General features: G+C 46.8%; 1 protein-coding gene and 1 long non-coding RNA gene across 2 annotated transcripts; one reads left to right on the forward strand and one right to left on the reverse strand.

The window, feature by feature from the left end:
* Positions 1 to 1014: 1014 nt before the first annotated feature.
* Positions 1015 to 26043, forward strand: LOC142771381 (uncharacterized). The gene is made up of 5 exons (XM_075872858.1): positions 1015 to 1147; positions 4995 to 5061; positions 5155 to 5272; positions 16594 to 16705; positions 25504 to 26043. The coding sequence occupies exons 3-5, from the start codon at positions 5172 to 5174 to the stop codon at positions 25618 to 25620; spliced, it is 330 nt and encodes a 109-aa protein (XP_075728973.1). The 5' UTR covers positions 1015 to 1147; positions 4995 to 5061; positions 5155 to 5171; the 3' UTR covers positions 25621 to 26043.
* On the reverse strand, positions 2212 to 4227 carry LOC142771380 (uncharacterized). The gene is made up of 2 exons (XR_012885885.1): positions 3873 to 4227; positions 2212 to 3462 (listed from the first exon to the last, which is right to left on the reverse strand). It is a non-coding gene; the product is annotated as an uncharacterized LOC142771380 (long non-coding RNA).
* Positions 26044 to 26269: the final 226 nt, after the last annotated feature.

Genomic DNA, 26269 nt, shown 5'->3' on the forward strand with positions numbered 1-26269 from the left:
AGTGTTTATAGCCCAAGGTTTTCGTGACAGTGCCGGATGGAAAGGGTGCTGGTGAGAGTGAGGCGGTGACTTCGGCAGTTGATTCACTCAGGAACCCACCCTCCTTAGGTACAGCTTTTTCCCAAGTTGCTAAGAACCCGTTGATAACTTGCTTGTAGCTACGGACGATGAATCTTTCGTCGAAATGAGCTTCACACACAACGCAGTTCTTTTCCAGTTGTTTGTCAGCGCGAGAAATCGTATGATCCCAGGCCTTGCTCTGTTCATTGTCAGCGGGAGCAGAGAAGAGAAACGCTTTCTTTCCTTGTTTGCGGGCCGAAGCATGTCCCGCATTGCATCCAGGTGCAAAGCAGTGTCTTTGCTGTTTACTCATCACTGTTGCACGGTCACGTTGACACGTATTGATCCGGAACAAGTCCAAATAGGCAAAGCAGAGACGTTGCGACTTGTGAGCACACGAGCAAGCGACTAAATGTGCCGCGCTAGCGGCTGGCAAGCGCTCTCGACCAATCATGGTGGCGACTTGCGCACCGCTCGGCGGCGAGATGAAATACCAGCACGCCTCCTTTCAAGGCACGGCCGGGACGATGCTGACACCTCTCCTTCTATAGCCACCATATCTAGGAGGCATTGCTATAGTGTACTAGAATTCTAGTACACTACAGCATTGCTTCAAACGACCAAAGCGCAATCGACGCCAATGGACTGCTTCTTTTCGAGCGTAAAGATAATCCTAATACTAGAATTCAAACAGTCACCGCGTTTGTATTAATAGTAAAAGTATTTGTTTTTGTTTTTTTTTAAGCCTCATACCCACTCGGGAAATTGGCCAAGAAAGCGTAGAGTACTTTTTTTTTGTGAGCGTTGCGCTAAATTATAACTAGTGTAAAAAAACCACAAAGCAATAAGAAAATAGAAGAGTAATTTTAGAAATTTTATCATTTTACAATAACCAACGCAGCTGCGTTTACATTGCGCAGCAGTAGTGTCGTACCCAATGACGTAGCAGCAGAGGTAATGCAAAACGACGTAACGAGCGCCCGCGTTCCATTTGGCTCGTGCGTGTGGTCTCAGCGTCGTGGTTGTTTCTGCCAGCTTCATGGAAAAGCTCCAGCGCCTCAAGAATCTCGTCGAGGAATTGTTGGAGGTATGTGTACGTTCCGCACAATGCTGCGCCTGTGGTAAACGCCGGAAAAGCAATGGAGCTCTCACCCAACGCTTCGAGCGTCAACGAGTTGAGATTTAGCATGGGCAAGCTATTTTAACTCCAACCAAAGTGAAGTACGTGAATATACGTAAGTGTTAGCCCGACGTTTTGCAAACGACTTGGTTTCTTCCTCAGCGGGTACTGTGGCGACGGTACAGCGAAGTCTTGAAGACATTCTCTGTGCGCATGACCCCCTCCCCCCCCCCCCCCCGTTTCGCCGCGGAGCGTAGTGTGCAAACCTCGGTGGAAGGGTTCCGAAGCAGCGGTTTTGGGTCGTTCGCTCGAGTACAAGGTTTACTACTCGAGTCGCGGCGTATACAGCGAACGGCCTGAAACATCAACCGTACCCTTCATGACAAACCCTGACAGATTATTATAGGGTGGGGGGGGGGGGTAATTGCGAAAAGTAGTACAGTATTTCATCATGTGTTAAAAAAACTCTTTACTATCTGAATGAAACCTTTTAAACGACAATAACAGTTGGTCGAAATTTCCAGAACCCTCCACTACGGCGTCTCTCATAATCATGTGGTGGTTTTAGGACGTTAAACCGTCACACCCGGAAGCTTTTCAGGCCTGCGCGTCACGTGACGTGACGTCGACGACGTCACATCGCGCCGGCCGGCCGGCCGCCCTTCGCTGGGTGGCTGCGCCAGCCGCGAGCGCCCTTCACGCCTACCGACTCGGGCGAGGTTCCTTGACACCATGTCCGCACGATTTATCAAGGTATCCATTGATTGTATGGTTTAACGCGCCGACGCAACGCAGGCGATGAAGCGCGCCGTAGGGGAGAGCTCAGGATCAAGTTTTACTACCTGGGAATCTTTATTGTGTGCCGAAATCTCGTACACACGGGCGTTTTTGCTTTTCGCCTCCATCAGAAATGCGGCCGCCGCAGCCGGGTATCGAAACTGCGCCCTAGTGCTCAGCAGCGCTACGCCTTAGCCACTGAGCCACCGTTGCGGGGGAACTTATCAAGGTATCAAGAAATAATGAATATCGTGAATGGAATAATGCGTATTTATTTATCACAGCCAGACGCCGTCTGTACAAATATCACAGTGCACATTGTTCTCGGTCCAGGCAGACGACAGGCAACACAAGATGTTGCCCTTAATGCTGAAAATATGCCAAAAGTACAAAACACAATATCTTGCCACATAAAACTCAGAAAACAAAACAGATTGTAACAGCAAAAACATCCCCGAGCTTTGGAACAGAAAAAGCACACTTTCATTTAAATTGTAGGTTAGAGGAAAACATACCATTCGTTTATCATAGTAGCAGTAGCAACACAAGGTATCAGGTTCAAACACTTGCCAAAAAATACAATACAAAAGAACACTGGTGACTAAATTGTGGTCCACAGCATGATAAATGACAGAAAGAAAAGTAATTGTACTGCCACAGGTAGGTGCATGTCCTAGGGAAAAAATCAAACAAAAATCTAAGAAAAAAACAAATCACAGTGCACAACATGTCTGTACACAGAGTGCCCAAGGAAAGTGTACACAGCTTAGGTACCAAAACGGACTGTACAACTGCTACAGTGGGCACCGAGGCAGTTCGAGTTAAAAAAAAAGAAAAAAGTACAGCACCTTTAAAAGCTAACAACTTGTAAAGAGATACAAAACTGGAAACAAGGCTCAAACAAGGGAATGTATTGCTTGAGCCAGGTGGCAATAAGTGCAGCGCTCCTCAGACAGCATCGACAGGTTGTTCAAAATTTCCAACAAGGAACTTACTTTTTGAACTGAGTCTGGTACAACAGCGCTACCAAGGTTCTTGATTGGTGAACCTTGATAGCAGGCAAAGACTTCAAGGTTTGCAAACACGGTCAATGACGCATTCAAACAAGGTTCACGATAGTCGATAATGTTCAAAAACATGGAGCACTCTTCTTTATGAATCACAGTCCACTTTGGAGACACTGACACCCCTTGCAGGCGAGCCCTTAGTTCTTCGAGGGACGAAAACCGGTCTCGTTTTTGCTCCGCTTCATATGACGCCAGCGACTCTTCTACAGCACGGGCGAGTTGGGAGGCTTCTTGTCGGCTCCTCTTGGCGTCAGGGGTTTCTCTCGTGCTCTGGTCTCGTACTGATAGGTAGGACGGACAGCCGGAAAATACCGTTGGGACAGATCCAGGACGCAACCGTGGTACTGGGAGTGCAACTTCAATAACTCTCCCTGTCCTTGGATCCGTCTACGATGCCGTCTTCTCGATGCATGAAGCGTCGAAATGATCCGCGCACACCTGCACAAACGTTTCAAGAACGTCTGAGACGCCACTTCTCAAAAGAAAAAAATGCGCTCCCGTTTGCATGACCGTGTTTACAGTCCGTGTAGCTAAAACAAAGTCTACCTACGTTTCGCAAGCATCTAAATAAAAGCGCTGCGCTAAGCGGTACAAGCAACATGAAAGGAAACACGGGAGCGTGATGTCACCGCACTCCACGAAGCGCTTCCACCGAGAGCTTGCAAGAATGGACGACACCACGGCACTGTTAGTGAACAAAGCGCAGCTGACCATCCTTGCTGCGAACGCTGCTGGCGTCAGCGCTTCGCGAGGCCCGGCGGCCACACGCTCAAGTATTTCCCATCATAGGCGATTTCTACCCGAACAAGCAACGACAAGCTAAGAACAGGAGCATCTCAAATTCTTACCTTAGTGCACGAAGTCGGCACGAAGTCCTTCCTAGGAATGGCGCGTAGCCATTGTTTGAGAGCGTCGGCGTCTTTAGGGAAGGAAAACACTTGTATCTTCTTTCCTGTTTTGTAGTTGCCGGTGCATCCGGGTACACAACACTTATTCGGCATTGTCGCATCACTCCAGCATCACGCACGGAAACGAAATTGCCGCAAAACAACAACGGAAAGCAACAAACGTGAAACACCGTCAACACCACGCCGCCGAACCGTCACCACCGCCGCCCGCGCTGCGCTCGCTGCCGCTGCGGCTTCCCCGAGAGTCGGCCGGCCGGAAATGACGTCAAATTGCTGGGCGCAGGCCTGAAAAGATTTTCCGGGGGTGACGGTTAAACGCCACATATAGTCATAACCGGCAATACAAGGAACCGGCATGCAAGGGACGCTCATCGGCATACCTGCCACACGCTGTCCGCGTTTCACAGAAACGCGGGAAATCTCTTGGCGCGCTGCGAGGAACGCGCATCGGCAGGCCTGCTGTACGCAGTCGGCGTCTAGCGCGTGCACGGACGGCTATAAAAGGAGCGTGTCGGGAGTGCGCTGACCTCTCTCTCTGAACTTCGCTGGCCCGCTCGTTTCGAGTGCGCTCTGGGCCTTTTAGATGGAGAGGCGCGTCAGTACGCTCTCGCTGCAATGTACTTCTCTTGCAAATATGTAAATTAAACGCATCTTTTTCTTGTTCGTGAGCCGCGTCGCAATAGTCGTCCTTCGCCGGATCCTGGGTGGCAGCCTCAACCCCTCCCCGGGCATATCAATATCAATCAATTATATGACAATAAAAGCGAAGGCAAAACTCTGTGTTTATAATTGCCAGGCTAAGCAATCCGCTTTAAATAACGCCATGAAATGGTTGAAAGAAACTCAACCGATATTGCTTGAAGCTACATTGTTTTATTTTCTGATCATCAAGAGGGGTAAGAAAAAATCAAGTTTAAAGAGTCTTTGCCAAAGTAGTAGAAAGCCAGTGTAAAACATCCCTTTCTGTTGCGTGTCTTGATTCGCCTTTAGCTGTGCAACTAAGCAGCCAAGGCTCCTGACCAGTTCCTTTCGCTATCACTCTGTTGAATTTTTTCGTTGCAGACTGAAATGAAAATCACCGAACTCGAAGTCCAGCAGAAACTCGCCTACCTCAAGCCCAGCAGAGTAGGTGAGTGTACGCAATGCCCCGCACTATTCTTGCTGGTTCTTTTTACAAACTGAAACTTCTATCAGTTCATACGCTGCTGTCTCCTGGTTTCAGTTAATAGCTGCGACTGAATGAACGCTGCCGCACTGGCATTCAGTGATGCAGCGAAGGAGGCCCCAGACCCAGAAAACGAAGGCTGTGACATAGTAGTCTCCAACAAGAAGTGTGCCGAGTAAGTGTATGGTTGAGATTTCATTTGTTCGCGTGAACAGTCTTGCAGATATGTATGTTTTGTCGCCAGCATCTGAGGTGCATTTGGACCAAGGTGAAGCTCAAAGCACAAAAACATCGGAAGGCGAGTAATAACCCCTTTGAACAACATGCAGTACATTTGTATCTACACTGCCATGGGTTACTTGATTGAAACACCGTGCAGGGCTGACAACTACTAAAGTGAATACCTCATTACAGAAGAGTTGATAGGCGGGCTGGGTGGTGTAAATTCATCATGACAACTTGGCAATGAAAACAAAGTAGCAAGGTACACAAACAAGTGCAGTTTGAATACCTTGTTACTTTGTTTGCACTGCCAAGTTGTCATAATTGACTCCTCATTAGTGTTCAAGGCGATCAAACTAAAAATGTTATTTTACTTCCAGAGGTAAATGTCCATTATGGAACGTCTAATCATGGAGTTCATAAATGCAGTTATTTTCCAAAATATGTAATAGAGGGGTACACATGTAAAATTTACGGACGCTTATGATACTGCCTAATTTGAATTGTGAGCACAGCTTCACGCGGAGCAACGCCAAGTGTGCCTAAAGCGACTAATGGTAGCTGTTGCAAAGGAACATTCCTTACTTATTCCAACGTAAACTGACATCGCCCGAGTGCTGTGCACACCAATCTGTGCATTGCAGTTGTTGCGAACCAAGCTAAACGTCAACAGCCCCATTACGACAAGCAAAGCCAGTCCAAAGTGCACATGCCAGCCCTGCACGTTCACGAGCTCCGACCGAGGGGCTGCCGCATGTGATGGAGAAACAAAAGCGAAGTATACAGGCCAGCGTCTCATGATATTGTCACGTTTCTGACGACAAACTTGATTTCATGGAAGCGTTGAGTTGACTAGCCAATCAGCAGCTTAGATAGATCTTCTTTGTCCTCTTTCACTCATGGATCTCAGCCAAGCAGACCATGTGGCAATAGTCCCCCCTTTGAAAGCATGGACTCGATCCACGTAAAGAAAGAAAAAAAATGAAGGCATACATACGCAGATGTAGAGATGCAAAAGAGAGGGAGTGCCACTACTTGCAGCGCATATAAGAAAGTTTTGCCAACACTCGCGCCAAGCGCAAAAAGAAAAGGCATAAAAACACAGGAGAACACAAACAGCAGCAGCCGTGCGAAGTCACGGCCTGTTGTCACACATGAAACCACAAAGGCTGCTGTGTGAAGTAGGGCTTCAGCTGAACGACATTCACGGTTTTGGGCTGAAGCTGTCGACGAGAAGACACTGCGTCGTCCGCAAATACCTCATGGGTAAGGTCTGTGACACGTCTAAGAACCTTGTACGGTCCAAAATAACGGCTTAGAAGTTTTTCAAATAAGCCTGGTCGCCGGACAGGAATCCACACCCACACTTGGTCCCCAGGGTGGTAGGTGACGTTTCGACGGCGGAAGCTGTAATGCCGTGCGTCTGCCGCTGATCTTGTTGGTGACTAGTGTTTATGCGAGCTATTTGTTGAGCTTCTTCGGCCTGCTGAGTGTATTGCTCAGCGTCTGGAGCAAGTTCATCGCTTTGGTCGCACGGAAGCATAGCATCGAGCATGATTCGCACGTTGCGTCTGTAAACAAGGCGGAAATCGCGTTGTTTCTTGCATTGCCGTATTGTACGCAAACCTGATGTATGGAAGAATCTCGTCCCAGGCTTTGTGTTATACGTCTATGTACATTGACAGCATGTCTGCTATGGTCTTGTTAAAGGGCCACTCACCAGGCCCCATACCGAATTTTAGTTAGACAGTGGGAGTTGTTGGGTGTCCGATGAGGAACGTTTTGCCACAAACATTTATTTGAATCGGTTCATTACGAGCGGAGAAAACAGGTTTTTTGAAGCGGCGCAAAATGAGGGTAAAAGGAGGCGAGCTCGAAACCCTTGCCGCTCCTACGCGTAGCCTTTGCAAGCCAAATCTCGTCCCCACCCTCTCCGGTATCCGACCAAGAGGTGACGTGCGCATGACGTGCCGAACAAGCCCAGCCCCCGTGCACGCGAGCGGCGTTGCTTTGTTGACCAGCGTTATTTTGTGGTCTTCTGCTTGTTTCTGCGAGATTGTTTGGAAACGCTGGCTTAGACGCGGTAGAGTAGGTGAGCACAATGAGTGCGCGAACGCGTAGGAGAGTTCTAAAGTGGTCGTCTGCTCAATGCGCTGACCGCGGGGACCCGAACGCATGCGAAACGCTGGCACATAGCTCCGCATCCCGTAGCATTTCACGGGAAAAAATGAAAGGAAAACGCGCACAATTTTTATTGCGTCTCATTATTTATTGAAAGTTTTATTCATCTCTTAAAGCAACAAATACATAAACTGCGCATGTTGTGTTAAATACTTTTTGCCACGTCACGTGGTATACTGTTGACAACGTCACAGCAGAGTCGTCTACGTAGAGGACCAACGTCACTGCATTGCCGTGTACGTGGGGCCATTCCTACGACCACGTCATGCCCTCATTCTCTACGCGTGCTCCGGCAGAGGGGAGGGGAGCAGCTTTCATCTTGAAATTTGACTCATTTCCGCGGTGCGTAGCGTTGCAAATTTTAGGAGACGTAATCATGAACGCCTCGTCTACGCATTGCGCTTGTCAGCTCAAATTTGTCAAACCTGGTGAGTGGCCCTTTAGGCTTCTCTGTCAGTTCATTGGATCGCGGGTGATAAGCCATTGTTTTTGGATGTATTGTGCAGCTCAATTTAAATATGTCCTCCATCATCACTGTAAATGACGTCCCTCTGTCCGTAATGACGCATGGCGGGGCACCATGCAGTAGTACGATTTGGTGCACGAAGAACTTCGCGGCCTGCCATGGGGTAATGCTTTTGTTTCAGCATAACGAGTAAGATAATCTGTCGCACATATGTAATCTATTTGCTCCAGAGGACAACAAAGGGAAGGGTCCGAGAAGGTCCATCCCCATGAAGTGGAACGGTGTCCGCAATAATGTGATCGGCCGAAGCAGACCCGCGGGTCTCCCAGGCGGAGTCTTGTGGCACTGGCACTCATGGCAGACTTTCACATCGCGATGTACACTAGTTGATAGTTGCGATCAGTAATACTGTTGGAATTCTCTGGCGAGAGTTCGCGAATAACCCAAGTATCCTGACGTGGGTTCATCATGGCACGCAAGGTAGATGTCATCACGCATGTCAGTATAGGAACAATGAGTAGGAAGGCTTTGTCGCTACCACGAGCGTTTTTCTTGTAAAAATGTCTCTTCTTAGACAAAAGGAGGACAGCTCGTGAGCAATTTGTTGATGGACCTAAGAGTTCCGGCCTTCCAGGGAGTCAATAACTGGGCGCAATTCTTCGTCTGTGTGCTCTCTTCGCATGAATACGGAATCGCTAACTGCTCAGAGAAAGCCATCTTTCGCTAACTGCTTCGAGAAAAGAAGAACAGGTGCTGTTTGCATTCTGTACCGTAGCTCTGCGAACGCTCTATCTTGTTCTGCCCTCCAAGTAAATTGCACGCCATCTCGGGAGAGTCGAGTAAGCGGTTCAGCTATCTTCGAGATGTTGGCGATAAAGCGGCGATAATACGCGCACAAGTCTTTTATTTGATGCTCTTTCATCTGATGGAACAGGGAAGGCGGCGACGGCAGCTGTTTTCTCTCGATCAGGTCCCACTCTATCCGCACTAACGACATGTCCCAGAAATTTCCGCTCTTCAAAGCTGAATTTTTGGGTTTCAGCGTGAGCTCAGCTGTGCGAATGGCTTCCTAAACCTTTCTCTGGCGCTTCAGATGTTCTTCGAAGCTCTCGGAGAAGATGACCACATCATCGAGGTAGACAAGACAGCTTTGCCACTTCAAGCCAGCGAGAACAGTATCCATCATCTGGTATGTGGCAGGGGCAGAACAGAGGCCGAAGGGAACAACTTGGAATTCGTAAAGTCTGCCTGGAGTCACAAACGCGGTTTTTTCTCGGTCTCGTTCATCCACTTTAATCTGCCAATAGCCACTCTTTAGATCGATGGACATATAATACTTCGCACGTCGTAACCTGGCGAGAGAGTCATCGACCCGTGGAAGCGGGTAGTCGTCTTTTTTTGTGATGCTATTGACCTTCCTGTAATCAATACATAATCGCAGCGTTCCGTCTTTTTTCTTTACTAGAATGACTGGCGAAGACCAAGGGCTGCTGGATGGTTGAATAATCCCGTCATCGAGCATCTCTTTCACGTGCGTCTGAATATCCTTGCATTTTTTGGCAGAAACACGATAAGACTGCTGCATGATGGGGCGGACGTCATTGTCTGTAAGAATTCGATTCTTTGTGAGTTGTGTTTGACGGACTTTGGAAGAAGAGGCGAAGCAAGATTGAAACTCCCTTAAAAGGTCTTGAAGTTCAGCCTTCCTGTCGTCTCATAGTGTCAAAATAATGTCGGTGTGGTCTAGAAATGTCTCAGCCTCATGCGTTTCTTAGGACGCGAAGCACTCCGTGACGTCAACAACAGGGTCTCCATAGGCTACGGTGGTTCTACGAAAAAGATGCCGGTGTTTGTAGTTGAAGTTCGTAACTAGTGTCTAACTGTCCGTCACAGACACGCACAACATTTCGGGCGGCGCATACACATTGGAGCAGCAGAAATGATAGGCTGTTTTTGGCCACCACGTCACTGCCTCGGAGGTCTTCACAAGGGACTTTGATGGGAACAGTTGCTCGAGGCGGCAGCATCACACTGTCGTCAGCAACACGCAGCGCAGGTCTACGGCAGTTAGCAGTATTTCGATCTGTTGCGCCTTGAGTCGAGAAGGTCACGATGCGCTCACGTAGATTTTTGATGGCACGGTATTCCCGAAGGAAGTCCATGCCGATATTCAGCTGACGTGAGCAGTCGCGAAGAACGAGGGAGGTCACTACAAACGTTGATGCACGAATTTTCATTCCTGCAGTACAGCGACACAGCAGTGTTATAACATGTCCTCCAGTGGTTCGAATTCACGTTCCATTCCACGGCGTAATCAGTTTCCTGAGATCTTTTGCTAGCCTTCTGCTGATAATTGAATAGTCTGCACCAGTATCTACCAAGGCATTGGCCTGAAAACCGTCCATCAGCACAGGTATGTCGAGTGACACGCGTTCACTGGGTTCAGCAGTGGGTGTCGGCGTTTCTTCGGTACTGCGCTCAATCTCTGATGAAATGCCTTCGGCGTTGCCTGCAAGCGTCTATGGGCGGTCTCCCGCAGTTTGAGTACCAGCTACCTTGCTCCCGAAGGCCGCTGCCTTCGGTTTTCTCGACGAGGGTTCGGGGAGCATCCCCGTGCTGTCACCTTGAAACATGGCCCAGTGGCTGTGGTTCTCATCGGAGATGGTGACCGCGATTGCCGTTGTGTAGAGGGTACACGCTGTTGCGTGTGTAATGATGAATGTAGTGGGTCATGCATATCTCGTGAGATGGTCGATCGCTACAATTATCCAGCGATTCCCACCTGATGTGTATGGCAGAGGACCATGGATTAGGGACCGAGTCCCTCATCTATGGCGCACTGCCGACAACCGACCGATCTGCTTTTCATGTGGTCTACCCGGACATGTCACACGTCTTAGCCACCTATCACCGCTCCCAACCCCTCTCGTTACTCTTCAAGGCGGTGCGACCAACGTACCTGTGGCTAATCCTTTCCCATTCACAATTACTCTGCTTCGGGGCGAATGTATCGGCTCAATTGAATCATTCGAAACCATCGCTACACTTGACGTTCCTGATGGATCATCAGAAGTGAGCGCCCTCTCCTGTAGTTCCCGGAATGGCCCTTCCACTGCCGACATTCTCAACCGTGTAATCGACGAAGACCTAAACCCACAACAGAGCTGTGAGCTTTTGAGCCTCCTTGACAAGTTTCGGCCATTTTTTGGCAGTCACAGTGCCACCTTAGGTCGAACATCTACCGTATGCCACCAGATCGACACAGGTAATCACCCACCTTTACGGCAGCGACCATACCGTGTTTCACTGACTGAACGCCGTGTCATCGATGAACAAGTAGGTGACATGCTAAAGCACGGCGTCGTTCAACTATCAAACAGTCCTTGGGCGTCGCTGGTTATTTTAGTTAAAAAGAAGGATGGCACAATACGCTTTTGCGTAGATTATCGTCGCCTAAACATAATAACACGAAAGGATGTGTATCATTTGCCTTGGATCGATGAAGCCCTCGACTCTTTACAAGGCGCAAAGTTCTTTTCCTCTCTTGATCTACGCTCTGGGTATTGGCAAGTGCCCATAAATTCGGATGATAGACCAAAAACTGCATTTGTTACACCAGACGGGTTATACTAATTTAATGTGATGCCATTCGGCCTATGCAATGCGCCGGCAAGATTTGAGCGCATGATGGACACTATCTTACGGGACCTCAAATGGAACACGTGTTTGTGCTACTTAGATGATGTGGTGGTATTCTCGCCCAATTTTTCCACGCACCTTCGTCGCTTGGAACAGGTTCTACGCTGCCTTTCTGCAACTGGCCTCCAACTAAACTTGAAAATGAGTCACTTTGGAGCACGCAAGCTGACCATTCTAGGACACATCGTGTCGAAGGATGGCGTTCTTCCTGACCCCGCTAAGCTACGTGCTGTTAGCGAGTTCCCGAGGCCCGCGTCTCTCAAGGAGCTGCATAGTTTCGTTGGGCTTTGCTCATACTTCCGCCGCTTCGTCCGGGATTTCACCTCGATCGTAGCACCTCTGAGTGACCTACTTAAGGGAGACCGCAATCAATCTGCGTGGTCTCCAGCCTGTGACAGTGCTTTTGCGAAGCTCCGTGAACTGCTAACAACACCACCGATACTGCGACATTTTGATTCAAGTGCTCCCACAGAAATCCGCACGGATGCTAGCGGTGTCGGTCTTGGCGCTGTACTCGCCCAATGAAAGCCTGGTTACCAAGAATATGTTGTTGCGTACGCGAGCCGCACTCTTACAAGAACAGAAGCAAATTATTCGGTAACTGAGAAAGAATGCCTAGCGATCATCTGGGCCATTACCAAATTTCGGCCTTATCTGTACGGCCACCCTTTCGATGTTGTTACCGATCACCACGCGCTCTGCTGGTTATCCTCCCTCAAGGATCCCTCCGGACGCTTGGCACGGTGGGCTTTACGGCTCCAAGAGTACGACATCCGTGTCATTTATCATTCAGGCCAAAAGCATGCCGATGCCGATGCTCTTTAGCATTCGCCTGTTTCTGTTGATATTGCGTGTGTCTCCATCCAAGAAAACTTACTTCCACTATCAGGACCCATCGACATGGCTGCGGAGCAGCGCAAAGATTCGTGGATTGCGTCTCTGATGGATTACCTATCTGAAGCACTCGACGACCCGCCATCTCGAACACTACACCGACAAGCCTCTCACTTCGCCATACGTGATGGAATACTTTATCACCGCAACTACCACCCTGACGGCCGCAAACGGCTACTCGTCATACCCAGGCATCTCCGTGCCAACATATGTGCTGCTTTCCATGCTGATTCGTAGTGTGCACACGCCGGTTTGTTTAAAACCTACGCCAGGCGACGTTTTCGGTTTTATTGGCGCGGCATGTACACATTCCTTCAAAAGTACATTCGATCTTGCACAGAGTGTCAACGCCGCAAGCACGATCCTAGCCGTCCTACTGTACCAATACAGCCGTTACCGTGCCCAGTGCGACCATTCAAGCGGATTGGGTTAGACCTTTATGGTCCTCTGCCATACACATCAGGTGGGAATCACTGGATAATTGTAGCGATCGACCATCTCACGAGATATGGAGAAACGGCCGCTCTACCAGCCGCGACGGCACGTGACGTCGCGTCTTTCCTCCTGCAACGTTCTGTTCTGCGTCACGGTGCTCCACGTGAACTTTTGAGCGACCGAGGCCGCGTCTTTCTTGCGGATGTTATTCAAGAACTTCTTAAAGAATGCCACGTTATTCACCGCTGTACTACCGCATATCGGCCACAAACAAACGGCTTGACCGAACGTTTCAACCGTACTCTTGACGACATGCTTTCTATGTGTGTCACCTCCGACCACACCAACTGGGATCTTATCCTTCCCTACGTAACGTACGCTTACAACACGGCCCCTCAAGCGACGACAGGCTTTTCTCCCTTCTTTTTACTCTATGGTCAAGAGCCATCATCTCCAATCGACACTATTCTCCCTTACCGACCCGACTCATCCGAAGAGATACCGGTTTCCGAAGCCGCTCGGTATGCGGAAGAATGTCGACAATTATCTCGTGCCCTTACAACACAAGAACAAGGGCTACAAAAATTTCGTCACGACGATGGACGGTCCCACTACCAGTTTTCGCCCAGCTCTCTTGTTTGGCTGTGGGTGCCTCCCACTGCTGCTCCTGGTACATCTACAAAGTTCGTCAGCAGGTACCATGGTCCTTATCGCGTCCTAGAGAAAACTTCCGCTGTCAATTACCCTCATCGAACCCCTCACGCCTACTCCGGACCTGCGTCGCCGAGGACGCAAAATCGTACACGTGTATCGTCTTAAACCGTATCACGAACCACATGTTCTCCAGACACCTTAGAACACCTACTTGACTCCGTCTTCAGCGAGGGGGAAATATGTAATGATGAGTGTAATGGGTCATGCAAAGCTAGGCCAACACATTGTCAGTGCAAAGCACGAGACGCTCTGCCCGTACTTTGTCGCTGATTTCGCTGGCTAGGCCTACGCTTCTACCTAGTTTTAAATAACAGTTCTGACTGTCACAGTTCTTTGTTATACGTGAGATACTCTTCATCATAACGCGGTGTTCGCCCTTGCACGAACGCACACAAACAGCACCACACAGCGTACAATAGATAATTGATTCCAGCCTATTTATTGCCGACCAGTCTCAGTTTGTTTGGAAGAGCTGAGAGAATGACAAGCCACCAGGTACAACTAACACCACCTAGCATGTAATACGGCACGTGGAACTGTTATGCGCTTCCACACCGCCTGCACTGTCTGCTGGCATTCTTTTGCTTGCCACATTTTCTGCACGATGTTGTTACTGTCATTTCACATGTGATGGCAACTACTTTCTTGGTGGTTCCCACACTTTGGCCACAGGCACAAACATGTGAGCAGCCGCCAAATTTAGCAGATTGTTGGTGCAAGCGTGGCGAGGAGGCAATGGCGACAATTATGTCATCATACTAGCTGTGCCTGTTTGGAGTTCAGCTATATTAGCGATGTCCAAGAAGTTAGGAGTCACCTTCGAGTCACCGCAGATGATGTCACGGGGCTTATCCTATTGCAAAGGATTGCACACACCAACTTCGAAATTCCTGTCAATTACCTTCAAATTGATATTTGCTTTTGAATTATGGTAGTATATATACACATTTTCACAGGAATCGACTAGCAAGCTATCTCAGCAGCAAACTTTTCTGTCAATATCCCTTTAAATGATCAGCTTTCGTGAAGCCCTTAATATCAATGAGGTGTTCTTAGATATAGGCTACCGTGAAACGTTTGAATTGCAAATTTAGCTAGCAGTAATGCTTTTGTATCGTAGCCATTGGTTTATATTGCGGGCGCTTTCGCCCCTTACTTTAAACATGAAGGCGCGTTTTTCTGGCGATCGTTCTTCTGGGAATGCTTGGGACCTATTGTACTTTTTCTCGAAAGCTATCGAATTGTTCGTGCTGAACTTCTCTCATATTATATTTAAATCACTTCCAAATACTCTGAGCGCCACACTCTAAAAAACTGGCCAAGTCCTAATTAAGGGAAAAAAGTGATTAATAGAAAGTCTCTTACCGCGCGTGACATGCGAGGACAATATGTTTTCTTGTGTGACAAATATGAGAACCACTTCTTAAAGCTTTGGGGTTACTGTCACTACAATGTGGAAATAGCATGCCAGATTTCACATTGGTAATGTTTTTTTTTTGTTTCTGTGAAAAGCTGCACTTAATTTTACGCTCCACAATAAAATTAAGTAGGAAATTGTAACAAAGCTTTGGGGTCAAAATTGCATGAAGTGAAGGCCATGAGCATTCTTATTGAGCATGCAAAATTTTACAGTAAAATATGGTTACGTTCGGGATATGTAGAGCTGAAACCAAGGTGACCCATTTACCTTACCCTTTAATGTTCCTTTAATGTAATACACAGACGTTGGCAGGAGGTTGCAAAAGGTGCGCTAGTCACCCTCAAGGCTCACCGGTACTTGCCTTCAATCAATATACCAGTGCTCTCCCCCTTCCTTACCTGCAGTAGAACACTAGTTCAACCCCCCCCCCCCAATAAAAATAAAGAAAGACCTGCTAAGGACCACAATGCAATAGACTGATCATTGCTTCTAGACAAGAGAAGCTTTTTGGGCGAAGCCTTTTTTGTCAAAGGGCACCTAGACCGCAGCTAACGACACCAACACCACAACTAAACATGTAGTTACGGCGTTGCAGCTGTGCACGAGTCTTCCAGAAGCATGTAGCCATGAGAATTTTTCGAAATGGTGTCGCAATTGCGGAGTTGCAAGCGTTTGATGATCCAAAGGAGGCCCTCGCTCGTTTAGCTTTTTGCTTCATTACAGAGCTCCATTCCTCGGCTCGTCTCTCTTAGCCGAGTGTGAGGAGAGAAAGAGAAAAAACTTACTCATGTTGGCCTAAAGGGTTGTCCTCCTTAGGTGGAGCTCTTAGTTCAGGGCCTCATTGACTCGTGCCAGACCATGTGCCTGCTGGATCAGCCGACGCAGCTTCTGTGGTTCTGAGCTGGTCAGCGCAGTATCCCAGGAGGAATGTGAGGGTTGGAGGAATAGGACGGTAGCCCGGTGGTTGTAGACATTCTCGGGTGCAGTGGTTCACCATGGGCTTCACTCCACAATAGGGGCAGTATAAGAGATATTGTGTGGGGTGGAAGAGATGAAAGATGTCCAGGCAGGGGAATAAATTAGTCTGAAGTTGCCACCAGGCAACAGTGTCTCTTTAATTAAATGATTTATGTGGTGGTGGGAAGTACACGAGGAGGAAAAGCAGCAAGTGCACTAATGTGTGAGCAGACAAACAGGTTATTTTGTGGATCACATAAGCGGACAAGAATATTGTCACGGCCAATGTTGGGTATTATTGTAAGGCCCCGATAGGAGAACGGATTGTTTCTTGAAATTTGTTATGTGCATGTGGCTTGTAGCACTGCTGCGTTTGGGAGTTGTTGATTGTGACGGCATTCCGAGTTCGATGCTTACATTTACTTGGAATGCATTTACATTTACTTCAAATTATCGTAGGTGGTTTAGGGACCCTTTAAACATACTTAAGCACTACTATTTCTTTCAGGGATTGCGCAGCTATGATGAAGTTGCTGCAAGATTTGACCAGGAGCTCGAAGCTTAAGGAGAAGCCCGATGACGGCCTTACGGTGACAAGCTTTGATGTGGAAATGTTACAGGTGACAATATTTTGCACTGTCATAAGGACTTGATGGCCGATTGGATTATTGATTGCAGGATGCATTTTTTGCTGCTCTGCAGAATTAAAGGGGTCCTGCATTGGTTTTCTAAAAAATCATCGAATGGCTTCACGAAACGACTGCCACACAATTTTTTTAGAATCCATCTATTATGAGTGGAGTTACTGGGGTTCGTCACAAGCTTCAACCACTTTCCCTCTATGTTCGTATCTGCGAGTGCTGAAAGCTTTGGGAGGAGGGTGGGGGATAGTGACGGGAGCACGGAACTGCCATTATGCAGGGGTGCAACAGCTGCGCCAATTGCGCCAAATTGATACAATTCTCCATTACTGCGCTGAGCTATGCCAAAATCATGAAATTTGCTCAATTTACGCCGTACTGGTGCCAAAATGCCCGACTGGCCTCAAAATTTTCTCAGTTACGTTAATGTCTGGGAAAAATGGTCACCACATTAGCCACCTGCATTTTGCATCACGAATCAAACCAAGCTCGCAGACCATAACTGATATACTCGTTAGGTGAGGACACTCGCGAGACGTGATCGACCAGATAAAGTATCGGATAAAGGAACAATGCCGCGCGCCTGTCGATCCGCTGACCATAGGATACTTGTCGCTGGCTGGATGACGGAACTTAAAGCCAAAGAAAAATGCGTGGCTGTAGCCATCAACGCTCTATGGTAACCGTGAATTTCTGAGTCAGCGAACGCAGTTACGGCGTGTTAGTATACCGCCTTTTCCACGCGCGAACAAAGTCGACATACTGCCAACACCATCGTTGCCAGCCACCATGCTGGTTGCCATAATAATGATGCATTAACCATTTTTCTGGCTTAAAGCTGCGATGACTTGGCACCGTCACTGGGCCAACGGGCACGCGCAGTGACTTTATCTGGTTGAACACATCTTGCAAGCGAGCCAAGATGTGTTGTCCCAAACCTAAGCCCACCGCGAAAGATAAAAAGAAATAGTGGCGGCGGGTGTAGTGGTTCGAAAATTACTTGGCCTTGCTCTAATGCACGCAGATCGCTGCCTAAAGCACAAAACATGTGCAGCGTTTTTGCCAGCGTTTTCCCGGCGGCGCTTTTCTCGGCGTCATCGCATCAACGCCGCCAGAGAGGGTGGCAAAGCATATGAGGAGCGCCAAGGTCAACGCCAGCTCAGCGTCGCGCATAGGGTTGCCACCTTTCACAGAAAAGAAAAAACGGCTAGTCAGCGGGGGGTCACGAAGTTAAGGTTGTGTGGAAAATAAACAAAGGCCACGTTAAATCTTCGACATGAGATGACGTTTACTGTACCCGCCTTCAAAATCAACATAATATGTCCACGTACATACAAACACAGCACTGAGCGAATCAATGAGCCTCTGGTGGCAAGCGCACAAATATCATTAGTCTTACAATGTTTTCACTCAAAACAAGCGTTAAATGATTACGTATGCTGAACAAAATATTTGCCGCCGAGGTTTTCAGCCAAACTAAAAATATTGGGTGCTCAAATTCGTAGACACAACCTTTATTTCAGACAGAAACTTGCAGAAAATGATGAATTTAATGCGTTTTTCACAAAACGCCGTGCCTTAAACTAGCATGCCTTCAACTTCCTCGAACGGCCGTGCCTAGAACAGGCGTGCCACCGATGCCATTCCGTCGGCCGTGTCTCTCAACCCGCTCAGCCCCCACTACAATTTCTAAAACCACTACGAGCAGCACCTGCAGCGAACAATGTTCCCAGGTTGGATAAAGCCCATAAAGAAGGCCTAACATCTCAGCGTCTTTGTGGTAGAGGGAGAGTGGGATATAAAGGAGAGGTAGAGAAAGGGATGTAATGGACACGAACACATGCACCTTTCAGCCGCGGAGTTCACGCTGGCGTACAGCTGCCGCACGCAAACAAAAATATGGCCAACTGTTCAAAAACATGTGTAACAAAGTCTGATTATCGAAATAGTCGTGTCTTCGGAGTAGATTTTTTATTCTTTGGTAATTTTTGTCTGGGATGTTGAGTGCTCCTTTAAAATGTATACAATGCATGTATACCTACACGTGCAATAATGTGCAGTACACTCACAACACTTAAAAGAAATAAAAAAATCCTATGTGCTCGCCTTCTCCTATTCGCGAAGCTTAAATATGTAGTTAGAGTTTGACTTAGTGGCTCGGATGAGCTTCTTATTTTCTCTCGCCATTTTTACAAATTCTTCACAGCAGTACACCAAATTATACCACACACAAAGTTCCGCTTTAACCATTGGGACGCTTAGCTGTTTTTTTTTCATCCGTTCATAAGTTTCTCATCTCGCTGAAGACTCGTTCCACGAACGCATTGCTGAAGGGAATGGAGTAGACATGCTCCATCAGGTTCTGCAAGAAGGGGCCCTTTTCCTCTTTTAAGAACTTCAGCCACATCGACCTTGATTTTTCATCACATTTTACAAGTTCAGGCACAGCATCCTTCAAAAGACAAAGCTCTGAGTATAGTTCGTCCCCTTCCTCTTGAAAGTCAATACCAAAAAGGTTGCCCACATTTATTACCATCAATAAAGTGGGTGCACTTTCGTGCAGATCCAATTCGGCGAGCATTTTGAACGGGGAGTTCTTGAAGTCCAACCACTTTCTGAGGTACGCAAGGGCCCTGTCATAGACAATCAGAAAATCTAGCTTTGCAACTTTAGTCCACCAGGAAGGATTTCAAACCCCAGATTAGCCTTGACCCCGAAGAACATATAATTTCTTCGATTATTCAGCTGCTTCCAGAGTTTAGTCATTACAGCATAAATTTCTGTCGACTCAAGGTGACTCTTTTCGAGGATGAGGATTGCTGAATGAAACATTGCAAGGAACGAGTGCATGAAGTGCATGTAGCACTCCGGAAGTGTGACTCTCTCTGAAATTCCAACGGTTTGGTTGCCTATAAATCTCCAGATTATTTTTTCGCACTCCTCCTCTCTTTGACTAAGAAAGTATGACTTGATGGGTGTCCAGTTCTTAATTATTCTGTCCAAGACTGTAAACAAGCTTAACCAGCAAACCGAAATATGACACAAAACTTTGCTATATTCCTGATCACGAAATTCAAATAACGTTTTCAATTCCTCTACACATTTCAAGCTAGAAGAAAACTCTTTCAATACCTTTAGTACAAGTGTTTCAACTTCAAACTTTAAAGGCTTGACTGCGTGCTTGGCAGTGTTATGCAGAACATGGCAATAGCAATTGGCCTTCAACAAAGTTGGCTGATCTTTCTGCATCTTCTGAAAAACTGAGTTATGTGTCTCATAATTCACAGAAGCATTATCCGTGCTATACGCTACAGCTCGCTTCAAATAAAGGCCTACCTTCCCCAAACTTGTGTCGAAAAGTTCGCAGATGACGCCAGAAGTCTCGTCCGCCTGCTCACAAAAGTCGATGAGAGCATCAGGTATTCTGGTACCACTCACAACATAGAAATGCACTGCAATGGGGAAACATTTTTGTTTCCCTTGTTGGAAGCGTCAGTGAAGAGAGCGAACGGAAGGTTGCGGCCTGCTGGACGAAGTTTTTCAACTATGCACTCCACTGCGTAAGGCGCCAGTACATCTTTCACGAGGTGTTCTATCATCGTTCCTCCGAGTCGCATTCTGGAAGCAATGTCTGAATCCAAGAAGACTTTCGGTGCCAACTTGCTGCCGCAGTCCATTGACAGGTAAATGTAGTTGTGCTTGATTCCATGAGATACGGTGTCCAGTTCCGCAGCAGTCACGTTATCTTCTGCACTAGAAATGGCTGGAACAATGAAATTTTTTTACTGTAGCCGGCTGTTTTGAGGCGGGGCTCTTCTGTTCTTGTTTCTGCGTTGATGCGTGATGCTTCACAGCGCTGACGCCATAAAATTTAACCGTAAACATGCTTGCACATATGGTGCACCTTGCAGCTGTGGCATCGTCGTCTACGGGCAGAAGCCAGCTCTCATGCTCGGGTTGAGATCTCCACTCTTTCCGGAACGTGCACTGACGTATTTTTCACGTTTTCAAAGGCTCATTATGCAAGCAAAGCACGTAACTAATTACTGATACTGATTTCCGCTCCGTTCCAACGATTGGTGGGTTTGAAGGGTTCTTGCTTCGAGTTTTTATGGGTACATGGTAGAAAGTGGTTTTCTTCAGTCCTATCGGGAGCATGGCACATCGTCTTGGAGAGGGGGAAGGAGGATTGATCGAGAATGCGTGCAAGGCTTGCCGTGACTCTTCGCAAGCCCTGGCAGGAGAGGGAGGGCGATGTCTCCGTAGAGCGTTTGGTGTTTCCTGTTGCAGCTGAATGTGTCAGGATTCGAGGAGAAGCCGCCGGCGAGGGCGCCTTTCTTTTGCCAGGATCATCGCGTCGTCGGGACGGATATGGTGGTGAAACCACTCGCAGTGTTCTGCTACTGCGCTCCGTTCTCGGTTCAACCGGCGGAGGTTATTCTCGAGCTGTGGCATTCTTTCGTGGAAGTTCGTGGTTTCCACAATGTAGGAAGTGGGGCAGGTGGCGTGATCCGGTACACGATGCCCTGAGCTTTTTCCGCAGGTGAGCGATCTTTGGACCGAGGGATGAAGCAGCCGATGGTGGTGGATGGCTTGTGGACTACGTCGACCCTCGCGTTTCTCAGTATGCGGGATATTGCTTCTCTCGCACCGGCGATCAATGTAGGGGATCGACACGCGGTGTCGATCCGGTGACGCAGGTGTCACGTTTCCCCCATCTTTTCTTTTCCCTCATCCTTTCTTTTTACCTGCGTACTCAGTCCCCGACCGCGCTGGTGGAATTGCTCAGTCAACAGGTGCGGGGAACACAAAGAAGAGTAAAAAAACAAATATTTGGGATACCATGAGCAAAAAACCAACTGGTCCTAAGTGCGGACCAGCAACCGGCCCCTTGTGTGAAAAACCGGCCCGGCCGATCTAAAACCGGGCAGGTGGCTACTCTAATCGCACAGTGTGTCAAAGAGAATGAACCCGAGACCCCACAAAGCATCGCGCAATGTCCATCAATGCAGCAAATAGAAATATTCCTGAAAACCAGTTTCTTGTGTTATTTGCAGTTCTGAGGTGAGAAAAACTAATCACAGTACCACCATTTTTTTTTTACTTCTAGCGCCAGCTGTTGAAAATCGGAAGAACCAGAAACTTGCAATATTTGACCCCTGAGCTTGGAAGTTGTACATCCTTTAGGCCACGCATTCAGTCAATACACCTGATAACCTACCAATGGGCTTGAGTGTGACACTCGAAAACAATTCGACGAAATCTCGAGCGCTTCCTGTTGAAGTTTCTGGGAAACAAGCTAAGTCAAATACAAGCATCAGTTGAAACTTTTCGGGTCACACAGAGCGCGGCGACAACTTAATAGATCCGAGGCGGGTGGCAGCCATTTTGACAGCAGCAACGATGCTGTTACGTAGCGGAAGTCGCTGGCAGCCGTGCGCTGATTCGTACTCCATTCGTCGACTCACTTCCGGCGTCGGCACAGATGCTGAAGATATCTGAATCGTCCAGAAGTGGACGTTTCGAGGCAATTCATACGCCGGCGTATGAAACGCCCGAAAAACGCTGCATATGTTTTAGGCCTAATCCACCTTCGCCGCAGTACACTGGTGTCCTGCAAAAAAGTGTAATACGATTTGGGAGAGGCTGTTAGCTCTAGTCACGGGACAGCACATTTCATGTGTGTATGGGCTGCACAATTTTGAGTGCTAGTATAATGGCTGACGTCTAAAGAAAGTCGTGGCACTTGAGTAGTAAATGACATTTCTGTTGCTCTAAAAATAAAAAAAAACTTATGTGCCACTTTTTTCCCCACCCCTACTCTTGGTTTTTAAGAATCTCCCGAATTTTTTAGGCCCACAGCAAGGCAGAGCTGCATTTAAATGTGCGGAGTCTGTCAATTAATTCAATGGGTGAGGCAAATGCTAATGTGAACTTCATTGTTGTCTCAGTGGGGTAATTCAGAATATTACTTTTTATTGAAATAGCAGTGCTCATGTTCCCTCCGCATGATTTGGGTGGGTTGAATGTTTTCTACATATATTTATATTCTATAAGTAAGCGTTTTTTATACTGCTCTAAATTCGGTCTTTCATGATAAAATATGTTGTTTTTTTTCTCTTAAGCTGCTCCAAATTAGGAGTTTAGTGCTCTAAAAGTAACATTTTACTGCTTCGAAAATTGCTCCAAGTTTCATCTTGGCCGTTGCACCACTGATTATGTCAGCATACGTTGGGATCTTGAGAACTTTTTCTTTTTTTCATCGAACCCAAGGCTGACTTTCAGTGTGATCGCAAGCAAGTGCACGGGCAAATCGCGTCATCCTGTGACAGCTACTATAAATATGTAGCTCACGATGCTCAAATTGTCCACAAGTTGTGGACATTGGGTTTATTTTATGGCGTAGTGATATGGGTTTATGGTATCATTTGCCTTGAGAAGAGGGGATGACTTCTACCTGACTTTGAAAGTAGTAAATTCCAGACAAGCTGTGCAATAATGTTTGCCTTGCGTCTTCTTGGGAGCCTTTACCACAGTTTCGCAGTGTTTTAGGACCACGCTAGAAATGCGATGCTGGGATCCTTTAAATGCTCAAGTGGGGATGCACAAAAGTTGCCAGATTCCATTGGCCTAACAGGTGAATTATCACAAAAGAAGCTCAAAAGAAGTGGAAATTCAACTTTTTTTTTCAATTTCCGAAGATGCGTTTAGTTATAATCAAATAAAAAAAGATGTCCTTCATGCACGAAGGGGAGCTTAAAGTCAATTTCAAAATGGGTGAAGTAAAATTGCCTTCTTGTAATAAATGAATTAAGAAATGTTGAAGCATGATACAGCTAAAAAAAGATAGGACCATAACATTAGTTCTGTTGCAATCTTTTCTATCTGTTGAATACAATGACATTTCATATTGCAGGATCTCATCAGTCACTTGAATGAAAATGTGATTATATAAAGTTATCATGGTTAATTCTTACAATTATAGATATACAGTAAAATATCGCTAATTTGTAGTCGCTGGATCTTGAAAAATCTTCAGATTAGGTGAGTTTTCAAATTAACGAAATATACAAAAATTGCTGGAATGCTTTCAGAACTTGGAAAGTGGTCAGGGCTGGTCGATTGCTTTGCCGACTAGTTTGCAGCTTCGGCGTTTATGTTGACCAGCAATACCAGGTCACAGTTTTGCCGTAAACAACGGGGAATGCCGGGCCTCGATGCTGTCACAAAAAAAGTGGCAGCTCCATGTACAGCGGATATCGATGATATGCGAAGCACGAATGAGGAGGGTTGATATGTCAATTTAAAATCAGCACAACGTTACGAGGCGGTCGTAAATTATGCTGTACATGATTCAATATCATGATTATCATTTTTGGACAGTCATTTACATTTGTCGTCTATTCACCTCACGTAATACCAAATTTGGTATATGTAGAGCTAGGGAAACGGCAGCGAGCGCATTATGAGCGTGGCATGTAGTCATGAGGTACATGACATATATGTCACAATTTCCACGTTAGGGTCTGTCACTTGTGTTCATCATGCAGTCATGTCATACCATACCTGTTTTGCAATATGTCATGTGAAGGAAACCGCTGCAAGAGCAGCAACACCATGAAATGTAAATCATGACATCAATGACATGGATATCATGATTTTCATGTTATAGCTAGTTAATCGTGCTTGTCATATAGCCATGTTATGCCATACCAAATTTGTTATCGATACTATTATTGAAACAACCAGGATAGCTAAAAGTCGTAGGCAGCTAGGTAGACACGGTCAAAGTCGCCAAAGTTCACTAAGAAATACTTCGCTTTGAAAAGAATGGCACGATCAACTGAAATGTGCACCTTCAAAAATAAGGCATCTCCACTGCAATAATGACACGTGGGCAGCATGTTGCCTGCTCCTCGCTTCATCAGCATGTCATAATGCGACCATTCGCCAATTGTATGATAAAGAATTTAATAATAGACAGTGTGACAAAATTCGCGATGTTTTGGCTGAAAAACATTATCATTGAAGCTTAAACGAGTTCTCGAAGCAGGCGCTGCAGGCACGAACTCCGCCAACAGTGCAATTGCGCAAATTGCTGAAGCAACCAGCACTCGGAGGTTCGCATACATTGCGAATTGCGCCAGCCTGTTCATTGTATTCCCGGGAAGAATGGGTAAATAATGATGCGCTGACGTTGTGAGAAGCATGCGACACACTGTCCGCGCGTCACCGCTATGTTGCAGTGAAGCGTGTCTCGTTTTCCACAGGCGCACGTTTTAGCTGATTGCAAGACCGCTTTTTTTTTTTACGGTTTTATTTTTCGTGCTGCAAGTTTCGAGATGGGAGTGCTTCAGCTGCCACTCGGCAGTTTCGTCGCTACATTACATTGCCTAGTGCTGTAAAGGACTGTTGTTTCTGCGGTTTTGCAGCGAAATCGTGGTTGGGAATTGGTACACTATTTGAAGTACCTTATGCCTATGAAGTTATACCTCTTCTACTTTAAATAAAGCTCTGTTGTAACGTTTCACTCCGTAGGCACTCTGCCACTTCTGTTTCGCCATCATCATGCATTGGAATACGGCTAAAGCCCAAAGTGCTGAATGTTGACGAAGTTAATACAAATTACATTCGGGGGTGGCATTGCACCGGCCAAAAATTAATGTGCTTCATTGACTACACTAAAGGACTGTGCTTTCTCAGCAATGCCTTCTATTTTCTAGATTGCTCCTTGCACCTTACAGTGTATGGTCTCGTTCATTTGTTTCGGTTTGCAGAAACTTGAGATGACCGTGCGCGAGATTGCAAGCTGTGTGGAAGAAGACGTCAAAGAGCTGCAGGAGCGTTTTGATCGTCTCGAAGTAGATCCTGCAAATTTTTCTTTTCCTTTTTAAAGCTGTTTGTTGCAAGCATTGTATTATTCCTATAATTAAAATGGAAACTTCCTCCCTCAGATGAAGCCTGTCATAACGCACAAAATCGGGGGATAGCGTACATACAAAACACGGCACCTGCAAGCGCAAAGTAATGTGGCCAGTTCAGAGTGCACCGGTCGCATGCATATCTGTAAGGACCCGTTTTCGATAACTGATGCCCTTTCCGTCCTGGGCTTATCGGTGATCAGCTATTTTTCATGTGATCCCTTGTCAAAGACAATTTGCAGTGCCACATTCCATTGTTCCCTGGATATGAATGCATGATCGTCATCGTCACCTGTAGCAACTGAGGCGTTGTGCTGCGAAGCACGTGGATGAAGGAGGGGGTATAGTGCAATGCGATGGAAATAAAGAAAAGTACAACCACATCTCATCATAACAAAGTTGCATTGTATAAGAAAATAAGTTTATTATCTAAAATTTGTTTTGAAGCTATACTTTTTACACTGTCTATTACAGAACTATTTTTTTTACTTCGTTATAACCTACATTGTTTTACATCTGGGTTCGTTATATCGAGGTAAAAGCATAGCCAGTCTGGTGCAGACTCTCGAAACATTACCTGGTGCCATTTTCCTTATTGGGCTTCTAGATATTTTCTTTCCCT

The sequence above is a fragment of the Rhipicephalus microplus genome, chromosome 9, assembly GCF_043290135.1.
Source record: "Rhipicephalus microplus isolate Deutch F79 chromosome 9, USDA_Rmic, whole genome shotgun sequence".
Taxonomy (NCBI): Eukaryota; Metazoa; Arthropoda; class Arachnida; order Ixodida; family Ixodidae; genus Rhipicephalus; species Rhipicephalus microplus.

Bases quoted from the DNA above. Each gene is read 5' to 3' on its own strand.
- LOC142771381 (XM_075872858.1), top strand. From the start codon at position 5,172: ATGAACGCTGCCGCACTGGCATTCAGTGATGCAGCGAAGGAGGCCCCA. The intron at 5,273-16,593 runs GTAAGTGTATGG...TATTTCTTTCAG, and splicing joins TCCAACAAGAAGTGTGCCGA to GGATTGCGCAGCTATGATGA. The intron at 16,706-25,503 runs GTGACAATATTT...TTCGGTTTGCAG, and splicing joins TTGATGTGGAAATGTTACAG to AAACTTGAGATGACCGTGCG.